General features: G+C 44.2%; 2 protein-coding genes across 2 annotated transcripts; one reads left to right on the top strand and one right to left on the bottom strand.

The window, feature by feature from the left end:
- Positions 1-1,846: 1,846 nt before the first annotated feature.
- Positions 1,847-5,245, bottom strand: stg (string). The gene is made up of 2 exons (XM_017245714.3): positions 4,581-5,245; positions 1,847-3,978 (listed from the first exon to the last, which is right to left on the bottom strand). The coding sequence occupies exons 1-2, from the start codon at positions 4,634-4,636 to the stop codon at positions 2,598-2,600; spliced, it is 1,437 nt and encodes a 478-aa protein (XP_017101203.2). The 5' UTR covers positions 4,637-5,245; the 3' UTR covers positions 1,847-2,597.
- Positions 5,246-6,263: 1,018 nt separating this feature from the next.
- On the top strand, positions 6,264-6,604 carry LOC108127994 (uncharacterized). Its single transcript, XM_017245343.2, is given in 3 exon segments — positions 6,264-6,361; positions 6,363-6,399; positions 6,401-6,604. Coding segments are annotated over 3 exon segments (339 nt in total).
- The last annotated feature ends 11,214 nt before the right edge of the window (positions 6,605-17,818 follow it).

Genomic DNA, 17,818 nt, shown 5'->3' on the forward strand with positions numbered 1-17,818 from the left:
ACAGATACAAGAGAGTCTCGCCTAGCTTGGGGCATTGAAACGTCGACGTCGGCGCAAAGAATCTTTATCACAGAGGAGCATATACATGTCCGTACTTATATGCTGGCTGGCTGGCATGGTAGCACACCCACACAGCCGCACAGCAGCACAGCGGGTGCCTGCAATGAAATAATGGCAGGGCTTACCCGGCGTATGCGCAATTTTGAATCACACTGCACACACACATGCCCAGAAAAGATGTCACTACGTGTTTTTGACCTTAATTGCGCTGATTAACCCATTTCTTTTTATTTCGTATGCCAGCAGCACTTCAGCACTCGACCCTAGAGGTTACCAGCCCCTTCCTTGCCAAAGCCAGCGTTTCTCGGCAACCCCCCATGGAGGAAGCTCCGCAGATAAGAGGACACACGGACTCGTGAAGTGGCAAAAACAAACCAAAACAAGCCGAGTGTAGACAGACCCAGCATGGCGGCTTTCAGAAGGGTTGTGGGGGTTTTTGGGGCAATCGGGGGGCTAACCTGGCACGGAACTCTCGTAAATATTGTCGTGGCATAAGCATAAGCCCTGCCTTTGGCTAATTGCCACAAACCGCGCTTTGGCGCCTTTCCTCACTTTTCGAGTGTTGGGATTAATTCTGTGATAGTTTTTGTTTTTTTTACTTAAAGGCAGAGAAAGCTCGATGGGCGTGGATGGAATTGAATATCAGCATTAAGCAATTAATAATCTTCTTACCTGGCTTACCTGCTGGGATCATAAAAAAAGAAGTTTCAAACAAGCGCAGCTATGGATTTAATTACCATATGAAATACTTATGAATACTTAGCCCCTATCTTGGTTGAAATATGTACAAACATACATTTATAGTGATTTCAAAGGCATTATATTTGTGTAAGTACTTTGTATTTAAATCTCTAAAATTTGGAGCTAAAAGTGTAAATGAATGTGAGGGATTGTAATGTTCGGTTCATGGCCTAATATGTTTCTCTTAAAACTATGATAATGGAAATATTCTAACGGTTTTGATATTGGCGCCTAAATCGATCAAAGTTTAACGGAATTTATTATCTTTTAAATTATTTTTGAAAATTAAATATTATAATAAAAATAAAAGGCTAATAATGGACCTAATAGATATACATATGTGCATATGTATAAAAACAAATTTGACTAAATATTTGATAATATGTATTAAACCGATTAAAAAATTAAAATTTTTTAAATAAATAGTTTACGGTTTTTTTAATAAATAGTTTAGTTAAAAATATATTACCATAAATGTATTTTTGGTATATGATAAACTATTTTTTTATACAAAATTAACAATAGATTTACACAAATATACATATAGATATATATAGGATAAATCAACAAAATATTTTATAAAATTAATACTGAAGAAGCGTTTGGCGCGCTCAAAGTTTATTCTACATGACTTTCTAATATTACTGTATTTGTATACTGACCAGCACGCCCTCTGGTGTGCACGTTTGAACAATGTATAACATTTAAGAATTTCCCTTCTGTTATACGCGCCAAACACAGTGGGACGTGAAACTTATTTAAGCAAAAACAAATATATTAATATAATAAATAAATAAATAAATATTTTATTCAAAAACAAATTAATATATGTGTACATAAAATTAATATTTTGATATAAAACTATATTGCACTTTTCATGTACAAAAAAAAAATAACAAACTTCCACTACATATGCACAAAAATACATACATATACAGTATAGTGCCGCGTTAAAATTCGAATAGGAATTACTGGAAAAAATCCATATACTCCCAGGTTCCCGCCCAAAGTCGCCTTGTGGCGCCAAAGATAAAAATCCAAGCGATTCGGTTCAAGTCGTGTATTAAATATATTAAAATTTGATGGTCTTTGTTCAATAATATTGCCTTTTTTGATGCAAAAATAAGCTTTGCTTAAATAATAATCATTACACAGTAAAAATAATCATTTGTTGTTGTATGCGATTGCGATGAGCAAGTTTCTTTTTCGGGAGGGGGTTCTTCGATTACGGATTACATAAAAATAAACAAATAATAAGCGTAAATTGTACCTAGCAGAAGTTTTCAACTTTCAACTCTTATGTGCTAATTCCTTAGGCCCTACGATGGATGTCGAATATGTGTGGATGAGCGATGTATGTTTTTTTGTGTTTTTTAGCCATTTTTTTCTTCTTATCATCTATTCGTGATTAAGGGGTCTGGATCTATGCGGGTGGTTCGGCCTCTTAAATTTTAATGACAGTGTTCCTCATAGTTTTTAGATTATAATGCACATTTTTTTCATTTTCGCTTTTAAAATTTGAACTAAAGTGCTAAAATAAATTGAACTAAAGCCGAATCCATTATAAAACAATAATAACTAACTAAAAACGTTGATTCGAAATGAATTGTGTTTGCGAATGAGTGTGTGGTAGTGGGTGTTCGGTAGTGTCTGGGAGAGAAGCTTAGGCTACGGATTAACAAATGAAAATCAACAAAAATCAACTTAAAAGTCAGCGTGAAATAAATACCCCTATACGTCTATATATACAATACGATAACACCCAGTTCAGATAACGACCCAGAGACGACTCGGATCTACAGCATCAGGCGCGAGCGCGACTTCTTGAGGCGGCCGGTGGCTCCGCCCAGGCCGTCGCCGTTCCAGGACTTGGACTTGGCCCGGAAGTGGCGGTAGGCCTCGTTGTAGGCGGGGTCCAGCATGGTGCGGTAGGCGTGGGGCTCGCAGTGCTCCACATGGGTCTCGAAGAACTCCTTGTAGCCGTTGTGCAGCAGATAGATCTCCGGGTAGTGCAGCGCTGGGTAGGCGTTGGTGTTGCGCTCCCGGTCGAGATTCCGCAGGAAGCGGGACATCTTGGGTCCGCGCTCCGAGGAGAACTCGCAGTGGAAGATGATGATGTTGCGCTTGTGTCCCGACTCGGCGTTCTGCTGCTGCTGCAGCTCAGTCTGTTGGGCGGTGAGGAACTCCTCGAGGATCTGCTCGGTGGTGTACAGGTTCTTGGCTCCCTCGATGTGGCCGCCCTCGAACTCGTAGGGGTAGCGGCAGTCGATGATGCGGTAGCTGGCCACAGACTCGTCGAACTCACCGCGCAGCAGGCGCGCCACTGTCTCGCTGGAGATGCTCTTCAGGTCCCGGTGGCGGCCGTCCATCAGAGGCAGGGCGTAGGTCTTGCTGAAGTCGCCGATCAGTTCGGGTTCGTTGCGGTTCTCGGAACGAGCCAGGGCGGACATGATCTCGGCATCGTTGAGGGACATACACTTCCTCAGCGGCGGTGGGTTGCTGGAGGTGGCGGTGGTGCTGCTGCTGATTTGGGTGGGTGCGGGGCAGTTCTCCTTCTCGGTGGTGCAGCGGTGGCGCTTGCTCTGGATGGGCGAGCAGCTGGCGGATGCTGGCGGTTCCGGACGCTTGAAGCAGTCCCGGGCAGTCTCTGGTGTCTTTGGTTGCTGGTGAAGATGGGCGGGGGGTGTGTTGCTCTCGGTCATGCTGAGGCAGCGTCGCACCGAGGGACGGCGCATGGCCAGACCTGGCGACTTGGCAGTGGGCTGCTCCTTGATTTGGCCGCTGATCAGCGAGTTGAGGCCGCTGGGGAATCCCAGGGCACTCTGCTGCTGCTGCGACTCCATCTCGAACAGATCCATGTACTCATCGTCCATGGAGGACTCCATGGAGCAGGTGGACGACAGGCTGTTGAAGACGCGGAAGCTGCGGGCAGGAGTGGCGCTGCTGGCCTCCGCGATCCCAGCGACCGGCGGCAGCACCTTCTGCTGGCGGACGATCTGGAAGCGCTGGGGCGAACCCTCGGGCGACAGCAGTCCCATGAGCTCCGGACTGGCGGACCGCTGCTGGTCCTGGGCCACCACATCGTCGTCGTAGAAGGAGAGCTCCTCCTGGTCCATGGCCATCAGTTCCAGGGAACGACGGGCCCGGCGCGAGGATGTGTTGTTCTTGTTGCTATTGCTGCAAGGAGAGAGAGGAGAGAGGGAGGATTAGTCAGGAGTTCGGAGTTCGGAGAGTGCGGTCATTAAACTCGGGCTAAAAATACAGGCGTCGGCGGTGGTGGTGGTGGTGGTGCTGTAGGGCAACCAGGGGTTGTTGTAAACACGAGCGCGAGGTTAGAAATATTTCGATCGGGAGCCCTACTTATACTTCTACTTCTTCTAGCCCTCGAAGTTGCGGTACCCAGAACGGAGTGGGAACTCCCCCTTTGCGTTGCATCTGCACTTTTAGACTTTTGGGTCACACGTCACGCGAGCACAAAGAACCGCAAAGAAACAGAAAACAGGGAAAAAAGTAAAAAACTGGCGTTTTTTCGCCTTTGGGAGCCGGTTTAATGAATGAAAAGCAAGCAAGATCGGCCGGCAGCAACAACAACAGCTGAGCGCCAAAAAAAACGAAAAACGTGAGGAGCTTCCACAAAAAGACTCTTACTTTTGTTCTTGAACTTGCACTTTTGTTTAGTTTTCGGTTCTTTAATTTTAATTTTAAAATGTATATCCCGTTCAACTGGTATTCCTTTGGAAAATGGGTAATCCTTGATTTCTTGGCGGCGAGATAATTACCTGATATTGCATTCCATGGTGCAGTTGGTTTCTTCGGCGATCGATTCCCACAGCATTTTGTTGGTTTTTTATTTATTTTTTAGAAGGTTGATGATGTTGGTTGAGTTATGGGTTGATGGCGGTGTTTTTTTGGCTTAGAAAAATTGCTAAAACACAATTTTCTTTGTCACTATGCACTTGTGTGTGTGTGTGTTTTTAGTTAGTTGAGCATTGTCCGTTTAGGCATTGTTTTTTGTTTCGCGATAGCCGTGTTCTAGGTACGAGTTAGGGCTGCACTTTTCCGGATTGACGGTTCTACTTAGTGTTGCATTGTACGCCGAGTTCTTTAGTTTTCTGAGCTGATGAGCTGAGCTGAGCAGACGAGGACGAATGAATTGAGTTTTTCGAGGGCCCCTGCTTTTATAGTCGGCCGAGCGCAGCGACTGCGCTCTCTGCCGGCAATCCCTCTGATCGCGCCAGAAAGGGACGGCGCATGCCATATGCTCCGATCTCGAGAGCGCAACTCAGAGAGAGCCTGCACTCACAGCTGATGGAGAGAAAGCCGGTTTAGTTGTTGTTGCACCTTTGATTACCTACTGCTGAGGGCAGCCAGGGCAGCCAGGGCTGCACGGGAGTGAACGAAAGGGCAGTAGCGCAAAGAGGAAAATGGAAAAATCGGGATAATAGGGAATCGGAAAGGAATCTGTGCAGTTGGAGACCACTACTGCAACAGGTAGCCCTAGTATATATGTATTTACTTTCCCCTACATTTCCCCTACCGCTGCTCAGGGCAAAGTCTCAGAGTTCCACATCAGGCGGATGGTCGCGCCAGCTCTGAAGGAAGCGTCGATACACAAGAATTTGGGGCTCTGATTTTGGCGCGCGTGCTTTTATACCCTGACGCGAAGCTCCCCGCCACACGAGACCGCCCGAAGTGGGGCCGAGTGGAGCCGAAGCCGGGAACACATGTGATTTACGCTGCACCACAATAGTGGAGCGACAGGGATGGGGCTAGGCCGGCCAAGAATCGCGCAAATCTTTAAGCAGAATTTCAAGGCGGCATCGATTGTGTCGTTTGCAGGTAATAATGTGAGATCCACGCATTCCTGCTGCCTGGTGCCTGGTGCCCCTCTTCAACGTCGTCGCCTCCCCCAGGTGACCCCCCGCGCATCCGCCCCAAGACACACATCAGCAGGTAGTGGCAGTCATATGATCGCCGCACCAGCGGAGTGGGGCGTCGGCAGGGAGGCGTGGCTCCTTTGTGTTTTGCAGACGTAGACGCCAATGTCGTTAAATGAGCAAAGCTTCCAGCTCCAGATAAACCAACAGTGGATATTGGTTAATTAAGACGGGCATTGGACATAGATCTTACCTTCTTTTAGGGCCAAGATCTATCGAGGACTTTGCTGGCAGTATATCTATTATAACAGCGATCTACTGCTTAGATTCCATATTCTTCCAGTCTTCATATCAATGCTCCACTGCCTCCTTGTTTTGTATGGAATCGCGGCAAAGTTAAAGCAAAAATCGAGTTACATATGCGCCGAGGCCCTGCGGGAGTCACTTGCGTGGACGGGAGGGGTCAGCACCGAGGGGGCTGGACACCCATGGGCTGCAGCGCAAGTGTGTTGTTGTAAGATCGCCTGCGAGCCGAGCATCCACTGCCAATATCACTCACAGTACCCCAAACCATCCACAAAGTAAATGATTTTTCCCAGTTCCGCCCGCCGAAGCAGCCAAATGAGCTACGGTTTCATTCCGAAGAATTCCTTTGAGCTTTTGTTGTTGCTGCAGGAAGAGCCGAGGATCATCTTTATGGAAAACAACCAAGAAACCCAAACAAAAAAGGACTCAGAAATCATAAAGTGGTTTTGAACAAGTTAAAAAAGCGCATAGGGGAAGAGGGAATGAAAGAGCCCAGGCCCCAGCCCATTCATAGCCAGATGCTGGGAACAGTGGGCCAAGCGGAGAGGTTCTGGGGCGAATGGAGTGCCGCAGTCTCCACATTCATTGTATTTTCAGTTTCAGCTATTCATCCAACGTAGTCATAGCTTTGGAATTATCTGAAAGCCCACAGTACTATCGCCACATCCAGAAGATTGGGAGGCAGGGAAAGGGCAAGAACGGAGAAATCCAAACGTATGCAAAAAAACCCACACATCCGAGCGCTGATTTGATTGCGGGCCAAAGAATGGGAATAGGCCGCAGAGAGAGAAATTGCAGCAACAATGTGAATGGAGGGGGCTTTAATATATATATGTATATATTAAAAAACACAGGACCAACAAAAACAGCCAAATTGTAAATCGAAATTCCAAGAAGTGGGCTTTTTGTTGCCAGCATTCGCCTGTGTGTGTGAGGGTTTGAGCCATGCGAAGTGTGCAAACTTTGAGATACATTTGCGCGCGCGCGCGCATTTCGCAAATCACGTCCAAAGGGTTAAGGGGTGGTGGGGTGGCTGTGGGCTAAAGACTGGGCGGTCCCCATACGACAGTATTGGTGTGTGTTCTTTTTATGTTCGGCAGACAAGGCAAGGCAATTAGAAGCAGGCCCCAAGAGGAGCCAGTCTAGGCGTATGAGTAATGTCTGATTTTATTCCAAATAATATTAACTTGAATCTTAAACCTCGTACCCCTACTCCTCTCCTACATAACACATCTCAGGGGTAAATACCCAGGCAGGGGAAGTGTCCTTATACATAAGGTGGGAAGAGCAGCGCAAGGATACTGATTAGAACAAATACCCATCCTCGCCAAGGCGCAAAGAAAAAAAACAGTTAGACAAGGATAGCGGTTCCCTCTCAGTCAGCTGATCGACCAAAGGCCGAAGGATATAGGCAGCAAGAAGGAGGAATTCCTGAGGAGATCCTGCTTTGTGATGGTGTGTGTGTGTGAAAGGATCTGAGGAGGGGGATAGGAGAGCAAGGAGCAGGCACAACGTGCGCGCGCAAATTCCTCAACACGAGCTGAGGAAAAAGGATGGAGGAGGCAGGAGGCAGGAGGCACGGCACTGAGATTTCTTGCACTCTTGAGGAGAAGGCCGCTCCGCTCCGCTCCTTCGAGAGGGAGAAGGACGAAGAGCAGAAGTGCAGCAGCGAAGAAGTAGGTGAAGACGGAATAGCCGTAGGTTTTTTTGCGCCAAAACCTTGTTCGTACTGGTGTGAGTGCAGGACTCGTTTGAGAGAAAAGGAGCCAGAGGTATTCGTAAACGTATTCGTTGGATATGTATTCTGTTTATCTTTCGCTGCCTTCTTCCATGTGATTTTGTTGTCTTTTTGCCCTTGCCTTTGGCCACCGCCGCAGATACAATATGTATGTTGTTGTTATATTTTTTTAGTCACATCGCCTGGTTCTGTTCTTTTCCCTTGTCTACAAACTGATTGTGAGAAATATCTTCAAGATACATTTCGTTACTTGACTTTCGGCTGCGTGTCGTTCCCCTCCCCCTCCCCACGACTCTTCTCCACCATCAACTCTTCGCCTTTTCTCATTTTTCATTCCGCCTTTATGGTCTTGCTCCACTAATTGATTCTCTGCATAAATTTTATTTAAAGCTTTAATAAATGTCAAAATAAGCAATTCATTTCGATGTTAGAGAACGCACACCCATACACTATATGGTATAGCGCCGCATTGTCCGTAAAATGAAGCTCTCTCCGGGACAATCAATTGCCGGGTTCAGAGTTTAAATGTGAAAGAAAGCTGAAAAGGAGGAAATCAATTGTCCATTAATGCTGAATGGCATGCCATCTCCCTGGGTGGGTGTTCGGTCCCCATGCGATGTGCCGAAAGGAAGTCACCTTAATGAATTTGAAGATATGATGGCACTGATTTCAGGGATTGGAAGCTTTAGTTGAGCTCCAACCGGAAACTGTCAAGCTCCTCGCTAAGCCTTTTAAAGAACACGAAGTACAATATCAAACACCTGAGTATTTCTTCGAGTTCCTTACAATATCTTCAAAGAAGAGCTCTACTGGTAGGCATAGGTCCCCCAAGGCAACTGCTCCAAATGGTACCACCCTGATAAGCTAAGTTCAAGCTCCTCTGTGCACCCCAAGTTCCTGTTCTTGTAGCTGTTTGCTTGTTGTATTTGTTTGTTTGTTTGTTTGTTGGCGGAGCTCTATGCCAATGTTTTTTTTTATAGCATTGTGGAATGATATGGAAATACTGCTGGTCGTATCTGGACTATACAGCAGCCTCAGGAAGTACTAATCAACGTTACTCTCTGTTCCCTCTCCACATTTTTAACGGCCCAGTAGTACAACAAAAGTTATTATTGTATCGCAGTAGAAACATCTGGGGGTGGAGTATTCCATATGTAGATCAACATACATATTCGCTCTAATAGGCGAACAATGTTCTTGACATGCTTAGATATGGTATGTTTATTTTAATGCCCTAAGATGGAGGGTATTTCAATTTTTGCAAAAGCATGGTAGATTTAAGATGGAAAATTCTCTACAAAATAGTTATTTTTGCCAGTCTTAATAGTGCTATTACCAATAAGTTCGTAGAAGTGTACTTTTATATAAATTTATTATTTATTTCTTGAGGTATATGAAGGAACTTCATAGCTAGAGTATTTCAATTTCCCGGCAACTTCGTTTTCTAGGGTGCCTTCTTTCTCCCATGTTTATTAATATATTTTTATGAGTTGCGCGCATTTCAATTCGATTTTGATATGCTTGTCGCTCATATCGGGGTTTCCAGGCCAGTTCAGGGTGATGCGAAAAGCTAGATTAGATTGGGACTGGTAGTGCTGTAGGGATCATCATCTGCCTGCCACATTGCAGCCAGGCAAAATAGCATCGATGAAACTCCATCAAAGAGCACACGCTGAGTGCCACTTGAGTTTCCCAGGCCAACTCCAATGTGATCTGTTTTGGACTTTTTTTTTGATAATTTTCCCAGGGCACCTCCTCCCGATGTGGGATAGCTGCAGCTCCGAAATGTATTGGCAAACACAATTAGTTTGTGTTTTACTGGCAATTTTCTCTATAATTTGAATAGTAGCAGCGGCCAGTCCATTGTCCTCGTCAAGTGGTTGCCCATTTATGCAGGACATTTGCTCGCCTTGTGCTCGGCACATTGCCATTCCTTTCAAATGTATGCTGCAGGTTTCTATGGCCGGTTTTGTTTTCGCCAAAACGTAATTTGGGTCACAATATGTGCAACAACAAAACTAAAACAAGTGTTGCACACAATGAAACAGTTCTGATCTCTTTCTGCAAGTCCGTCCGACAGGCAGTGCAAAATTTTGTTGTTCTTGTCACATGCAACCGGATCGATTTGGTTCCCACACAGCAGGCAGTTGAGATCTTTCCATTTCTCGGTTTTTTACGAGCCTTGGATGACTTCTCAAGTGGCTCGACTTTTTGGCGCGCAAATCCTGGGTTGTGTGTCCCAGATATACGGGTTCTTAAAATAGCATCCACACTAACCTTGTCCCTAAAATTCAAGATAAGCGTTTTGTATAAATTATATTGGCCTTCGATGCAATCTTGGCTGGCCTTAGTCGCAAAAAATAATAAAGATAATAATTTAAATCTTATTTGTAAAGTCTATATGTTATAGTACCTCACAGGAAGAACTCCCTACCCCCAAAACAATCTTGACTTCGCGATCTTGACTTCGTGTTAGATCAACAGAGACCCTCCGCCTGTGATCTATTGCTCAACCCTTTTGAATGATGGTCAATATTTTATTTGTATATTAATATCAGCCACGCGACTGGCCCACGAACTGACCACTGGTCAAGCTAATTTCCCGAGGAAAGTCGCCGCCCCATGCCAATATATAGATAGCCTAGGGACATGTCGGAAATAAATCAAGAAAGTGGAAAGGGGCAACCCTTTGTCGATGGCGAATCCTTTCTTCCTCGCTCCCTCCATGCCGGCACAGCATGTAATTAATTGATTAACGTTCTTAGGGATAGCATTCCTTGGGATTGATGTGATCCGAACCGATCTTATCGCGTTACAAACTGGAAAGCGGCACAGCCATCAACACATTTGGCCCAACCCTTTCCTTTCCATAGGCAATTTGTATTTGCCTGACCAGATCCGGGACAATGAATATGGGATGAGATGCGAAGACGAGGGAGGGCTGGTGCGGCAGGAGAGGAGGTTAGAACCAGAAACTGGGCATCTCTGGATCCCGATCTAGTGCGCTGATTTTGATCTTGCCTAATGCGCAGTTTTTGTGGTTCTCGGAACGGCTCGGACTCTTGACAAATTCCCCATGACACGGGGGTAGGGCCAAGTGAAATCAGTCAAAAAATCATCTTAAAATCATCGTGGTCCAGTAATTTTTCAATGTCTCAACGAATTACACAGCACATTAGATGGCATCGATGTGCTCGTGGTTGTTGCATAATCAGCCCAAACGGTTTTCCCCGCGGCAGCTGCACCCATTTCGCACCATTTCCATTCCCAGACAGGATAGTCGAGGTATACATAGGTCCAAAGGTCCTGGGATAAGGATGGCTCGTTCACCTTGAAAGGGGCTAGAAAGACGAAAACCAAGAAAGCAAAAAAGCAAGTCTCAGCAGCAGGACAGCCAATTTCATTGTTTTACTTCCAACATCAAAGTTATGACAAGATTTTGTCTATCATGTGCCCCTTTAGGAGGGTTAGGGATGCCAGGAATCGACGGACTGTCTGCCCTTCCGTCTTCCGTTCGTCCTGACTGACAGGAGCTCTCCCTACCTCGCCACGAGATGCATTACGATTCGAATTTCAAATTTAATCGTATATACAAATTTTATTTATGTGACATGGGTGCATTTTTACCTCGCAACCGTGGGATGCGAGTGGGAAAACTTGAAGATCCCGAAGACATCGGCAAATGGTCCATGTCAATTTGCAATTGCCTCATGTCCTTATGCAGTTTCCACTCATGGTCTCAGTTGGGGTGTGCGGTGGTGGTGCAGGGTTCACCGAGGGGGTTGCATAAGAAAGTTGATCTTCTGGGAAGGTATCGGGATCAATAGGGATTCTCCACTTCGTGCTGAGATCTGAAGTCTGATCTAGGTTGCCTGGCCCTTGATGGGAAACGCATCCGCGATGAGCAAAGACAATATTAAGGTACTTTAAGAGGCTTAAATATATTAAAATTGTAAATAGTATTACGTTTCTAACGGATAAATAGCCAACAAGAAAGTTCGAATAACTTAAACCTGTTTTGTTTGTTAGTGGAAGATCTATCATTATAGATATCCTGTCCTGTGTACTATTTTAAAATGAAAACCTACACCATAATTTAGAGAATTTTATAAGTCCTAATGAGCAAAATGAAGTGATCATAACTCTGGGTTAGGGAAAAAAAGATTATCCATTCTATCCTTGGAAACTACCGTCGAAATTTTTGAAATTATCTATCCAAAATTTCAAGGCGTTACAAGTGCAATCACATGCTCATCTCATGGATTGTTGAACTGCAATCTTTCGCCAGAATATCGGTAATTGCACACATTCAGCATTCAGTTCTTTGTGGTCCAGACAAAGGGCACATGACGTTTATGAATTTTTCGACAAGTACTCCATCGATCCATCAACTGATCCTAACCATCCTCGCCATATGTGTGCAATATTAATCTGCAAAACAGAATTTTGGGAGTTCGTCTTGTCATTTTTTCTTTTTTTCTTCATGATGCTTGTCAGCCCTGCCGGTTGGCACACAAATGAAGTCATTGTCAGCAGTTGTCAATGCAGCCACGCCCATGGGCCACCCCCCGCCCACTCACTATGTGAAAATTCGAAAAAATTTTAAAAATAATTCCCAAATTATGGTTAAAAATGATTATGGCGGCAAAACAATCCGAGCTGCCACTGGGAGCGGGAGCGGGATAAAGGCTTCCCTTTTGTTTTCAGATCCTGAGCCTCTCGCACTCCGCCCGGCTGAAAGGAGTGTCCGCCGATCCAGCCCATAATTAACTATTCAAACAATAGGCACACACAAAGGGATCAGCAATCAAATACATATACATATACATGCACTCGGAACTTGGTATTTCGAGTCACGTTTGCTGACACAAATCCTTCTTAGGAAAGGCAATATTTCCTAGTCATTGCCGATGATCAACATCAAACATCATCATCATCAGCAGGAGTAAGAGAAACAACAACCTGAGCAATCTGAGCAACCTGAAGATGCAAACAGTGTTGCTGGATTTAAATGCCAAAACAATTTTAGAAAAAGATAGATTTTTAAATATTTTAAACGATTTTAAATAAATTCTTATAAAATATTTTAAATAAATTCTTAAAAATGTTCTATCAATACAAAGATACATATATGCCTATAATTCAATAATTTTAAAATATTTAAGAAAGAACTAAATATATAGTTACTAGCCTTAAAGAAGTAGCTATTTTAAGATTAAATAGATACATTATCTCAGCTTGAATCAGTTTTAAATATAACTTTAAGGGTGTTGCTTAAGATCTTATGTTTTAAAAAGACCTTTAGTACATCCCAAAATTATTTAATTTAACAAACGTATTAGTTTCTTTTATATATTTCTTTCTTTTTCCGAAAAATACTTACACAAACCCCTTAAAAATTAGCTGAAAAATAGCTGTCTTGCCATCACAGTATGGGAAACCTTATTGACAGCCCAAGACTAAGACCGTGCATACCAAAAAAGATTGCGCAGATTTCAAAAATGTTAGAAACAAGGCAACACAACCAGCCAAGATCAAGGGTACGTGAGTTTGTCTACCTATTGTTCGGAATCTCGGGGCTGCAACCTGTTCCCTGCACTCGGCCTTAAGGTGTTCCCGTCCTCCCGCGATCACACCTATGTGTATGGTGTATGGTGTATGGTATCTCCGGGCATTAATACCCCGTTCCCCGATCCGAGTTCCCACCGTGTGTGTGTCGCTTGCCAAGCATCAGCCCATTCCCATATAGCCTTGACAGCGCTGGCTCATAATTCACTCACTGCAGGTTTGGATTTCTACAAAAATAACTTCGTTTGCATGGCATGTCTGGGACTCTGGCTGTGTCTTGCCTTTGGTATGTCTTTGGGGGTCTGATATAAAATAAGACAAAAAAAAATTCACATCTCTTCATATGTATCTATAATTTGTACACATTCATATGCGAATAGTTCTGGGTCTCGAGTGCTGAGTGAGTTCTCCGCATATCATATTTGAAAGCGGAGATGAAAGATATTCAAGAAATCTTCTGCGTCTTGCAAAAATTAGTAACTAGATATTATTAGGCAATTTATTTAAAATCTTACTTAATGCTTTATTTTCGAGGTGTTCTAATTACAAGTAAGTATGTCCTTCTCGGAAGTATTTCCACTAAATTCGTAATTTTCCAAATCCCACCTCACGCCCACCAAAATATTTAACAACGAGACCCGAAAACCGTGATCAGCATTTTCGACGAATCCTTTCAATTTGGCACGTGTGCCGGATACAATTTTCATTTGGAATTGCCATAGAATTTCCTAGGCACGTTCTACGTTCTATTTTGAAAATATGTATATTTATATTTGGCCCGCATGAAATGTGTTTATTCTTGACAAAATTGTTAATATGCGTCCCTTTGTGCGCCAGGATCGAAAGGATGTGCGATTGTATTTGCATTAAAAGTGGCATTGTTAGAGGGCCCGGCATCAGGATATCAAATACAAATGGTGTAGAGGGTGTGTATGCGCCAGCAGATCCTTTTGTCAGTCCCAGAAATGCGCGAAAGTGTGGCGCAGGCGCAGGAGCAGGCGCAGGGGCGAGCGCAGCAGGATCAGGATCTAGCGCACGTGCGTTTGAGAGTCCTGCGCGAAATGGGAAGCGTTCACCCCCGGGCTGGAAAAATGAAAACAAGTGAATACCATTTCCGCACAACTCGAGTCGCTTAATTGATCCTATATGGCGGTGGTGGTAATTTTATTGGTACTGCTGGTAGTGGTGGCTGGTGATGGTGGTGGCGGCGGTGCTGGCGTCGTTATCCTGGTACAGTGCGCCAGCGCAAAACCAGCGCCAGGATAATGCGCGTGTGAATCTAACGGCTGAGAGTGCGCCAGAGGGTGGCATTTTGCTGGTGGAAGGACTTCATCACTGAAACAAAAATCTAGCATCACATTTATGTATTTCTAAAACTCTAATCAAATATGTTTTGTTTCTTTAAAAATTTTAAACCTACAGGCAAGTCCATTATTTAAACCTGTATTGTTTGCAACAAAAGGGGGATTGTTCATAAACTTTTTTATAGTGCCAACTGAAAAACTTCCACATGATTTTCCAACGAATTTCGGTACAGTGAACTAGTGGTGGTGTTGGTGGTGGTGCTAATGCTGCTTTTTTGGGGTGGTTGCCAACCCCCAGGATATGGCACGTTCCCGTTGTAAAAGTTGTAAACAGGCAGGTGCTGTCTCATGCTGGCGGCGGTTGATGATAGTCTGGCTCTGATTTCGTTCAACGGATAGTCCTGTTGATGATGCTGCTCCTACGGGCGGCAGCTGCACTCGACGAGTCCTTGTCGAGTCAACGACCGTGAGCAGCTTAATCAGTGCGGCGATTACATGGGTGACATAAATCAGGGCGGTGCACATCAACATCAGCAGGAGCAGCTGCAAAAGCTCTATTGCTGCCCCCCGTCTAAACAAACTCGAGCTCGCAGCTGGGTACAGTCCTCTACAGCCCGGGATCTTTAATATTCGATCAAAACCCGGCAGGACAATAGTCAAATTTGTGCAATAGAACGGCAAGCGACTGACCACAGAAAGGGAGCACATTGTCCGGCACACCGGGCCATCTAGACGACTGAAAACGGCACGAGGCACAAGGAAACAGTCGCCCCTCCTTCACTTTTACTTCTTCCTTCAAATCATATAAATTACTGGCAGGACATTAGCTGCGCACAACGGTAATCATTGCGCAATGTCACCAGAAAGCGGCTGTGCAAAAATCTCCGAGGTAGAAACGGAATCAAGAAATCAACAATGCATCGCACAATGGCCAGCCAAGGAAAATCAGTGCAACACCGGGCTCCTGGCGCACATCTTGCAGTCCCCTTAACAATAGGGTCCAATGTTTATGCCATTATTCTTCCGGCGCACATCGGCTATTGTCCTGCAATAGCTGCGATTCTGCTGCCGGGCAGCTTCCATCCCCGAATTCCTGGCTTCTTCCGTCTCCAAAATGCAATCATTGTAATCGATTTTGCACAATTTCCAATGCTCAAGACAGTCGTCAAGATGTCTTAGGGGTGGCTAAAAGTGCACTGAAAGAAAATGTGGATTCAGAATAAGACATATGGAATTTTATGTTAAGAGGAGAGTAATTCTCTCAATAAAGATAAAGAAAACATATTTTAGACCGATTGCCTCTAAACCTAAATAAATTTTTTGTATGGTGCATTCACTTTTTCTTGCTGTGTAACTGGTTTCCTTGCCAGGACGAAGCTAGACGCCGCCACCTGGAAGACTCGGCGTTTCATCCCCCTAACTACAGCTGATCGTAGCTCGTGCCAAAGTGCGCGGGGTTTTCGTCTTGAAGGAGGCAAAACTGTAACACAGCTATGAGCCAAGACGAGCCAAGCGAAGCGAGCAAATGCAGCGAATAATGAGGTCCTGGCAGCCGGCTTTGCCGCTCCTTCGTCCTCCCTCCGTCGTCCTTAAACTCACCCTCTCCTCCCTTGATGATCCCACTCCTTCGCGTCAGAGTCAGCTTGACACCTTCAATTTGTGTGTTTTCCTTGGCGCAAGCCAAGAACCTTTCGTTACCAAACATCTGTCCCATATTTTGTGCGGTTTTAATGTGCAGACTGATACACTAATGTTTTCTAGGTGCCAGCGTCCTTATCGCCGGGCGACAAATTCGGTAAGTGATCCCTAGCTAAAGGGGTCTCCTTGGGTCTCCCCAATTCGATTCGATCATCCCCCCAAAACGGCAAATACCTTAATGTCTTACCAATGCCCTTCGGGTTCTTACCACCAATTGAGCATTGTTGGCTAATGAATTCGATGGGGAGCCACAGGGGTTGGAGCAGCGCCAATTGAATCGAACTCTTGTTTAGCATAATTGAGCTTAATTTGGAATTATTGACCTGCTCCACCAAGCCGATCCATTTTCATAAAGAGTTAATGGACAAAAGGTGAAATTAAGGTGCCACTTGCAGCTTGCAGTGCGATTTTCAGTTAATGGAAATAGTCATAAGAAATTGGTTTATAGAGGGATATAACTAAACAAGTAAGTTTTAAATTCCCTCCCAAATATTTATAATTCGAACCGATAACTTTCATAAAGATAACTTTATTCAGCCCATAATCTTGCTTTATAAAACCCTAAAGTTAATTCCAAAATACCTTGAACAACCCAATACATTATTTTACCGCTCAAGCCTATCAAATATTTATAAAAACTCCACAAAAATGTAAATACCTCAAGGAATGTTGCTTTAGAGACTATTTTTTGTATTCTGGCCCCTTTCCGTTATATGTATGGCAATCTAAATATAGTTCCTCATAGTTTGTCTAATTCCCTATTGCTTATCACATGTGATGGATTTCTGGGAAGTTTGTGTCTGTTTTTTATGCCGCCCCATAGATAGGACGCGGTGTATGTGGCACGCTCTAAGGAAGTTCAACGAACTGTTTGCTTTGCGATGTCCCTAACCTAAGACAGTAGCAAGATAAGTGCCCCACATATGCACAACGCGAACTCGGAATAATTTCTTTTCATTTCCACCACGACTTTTCCACTCCCCTTGGAATTCCTAGCTCTAACGGAACTGCTGCATTTTCAGCAGCGTATTAATTACATTTGGGGTCATTGTCACGCTGGCAGTTTCATTTATTTATGTAGCAGAGCAACTGTCTTCATGCCCCTAATGTTTTTCAGCCGCACCACATTATTGGAACTCCACCAAAATTTATTTTGTATGCAGTACCCCCATAAATGCATCTTGGGTGCATGGAGAACAGATAAACCCCAAATAAAGACAGCACATTTAAGGGAAGAAAGTGCGGTTTTTTTTAATATCGGTACTATTGTTATTTAATATTCATTTTCTCAAGAATGTTTTTTTCTTCTTTAAAATATTAAACATTTTCTTTTGTACTCAAGTGCCTTTTTTTGCCATCTACCTTATTATAATTTTAAGAAAAATCCCTATCTTCTTCAGCAAACCTCATCAATATTCTTGGGACTTTGTGCCAAGTCTTGTGGTGACCCAAGTCGATCGATCGGGAGGTAAACTATTGCCGGTGATGGTGGTGCTTCGGCTGCTGGTTGGGACTGGTGGTGCTTT

Source organism: Drosophila bipectinata, chromosome 3R (assembly GCF_030179905.1).
Source record: "Drosophila bipectinata strain 14024-0381.07 chromosome 3R, DbipHiC1v2, whole genome shotgun sequence".
NCBI lineage: Eukaryota > Metazoa > Arthropoda > Insecta > Diptera > Drosophilidae > Drosophila > Drosophila bipectinata.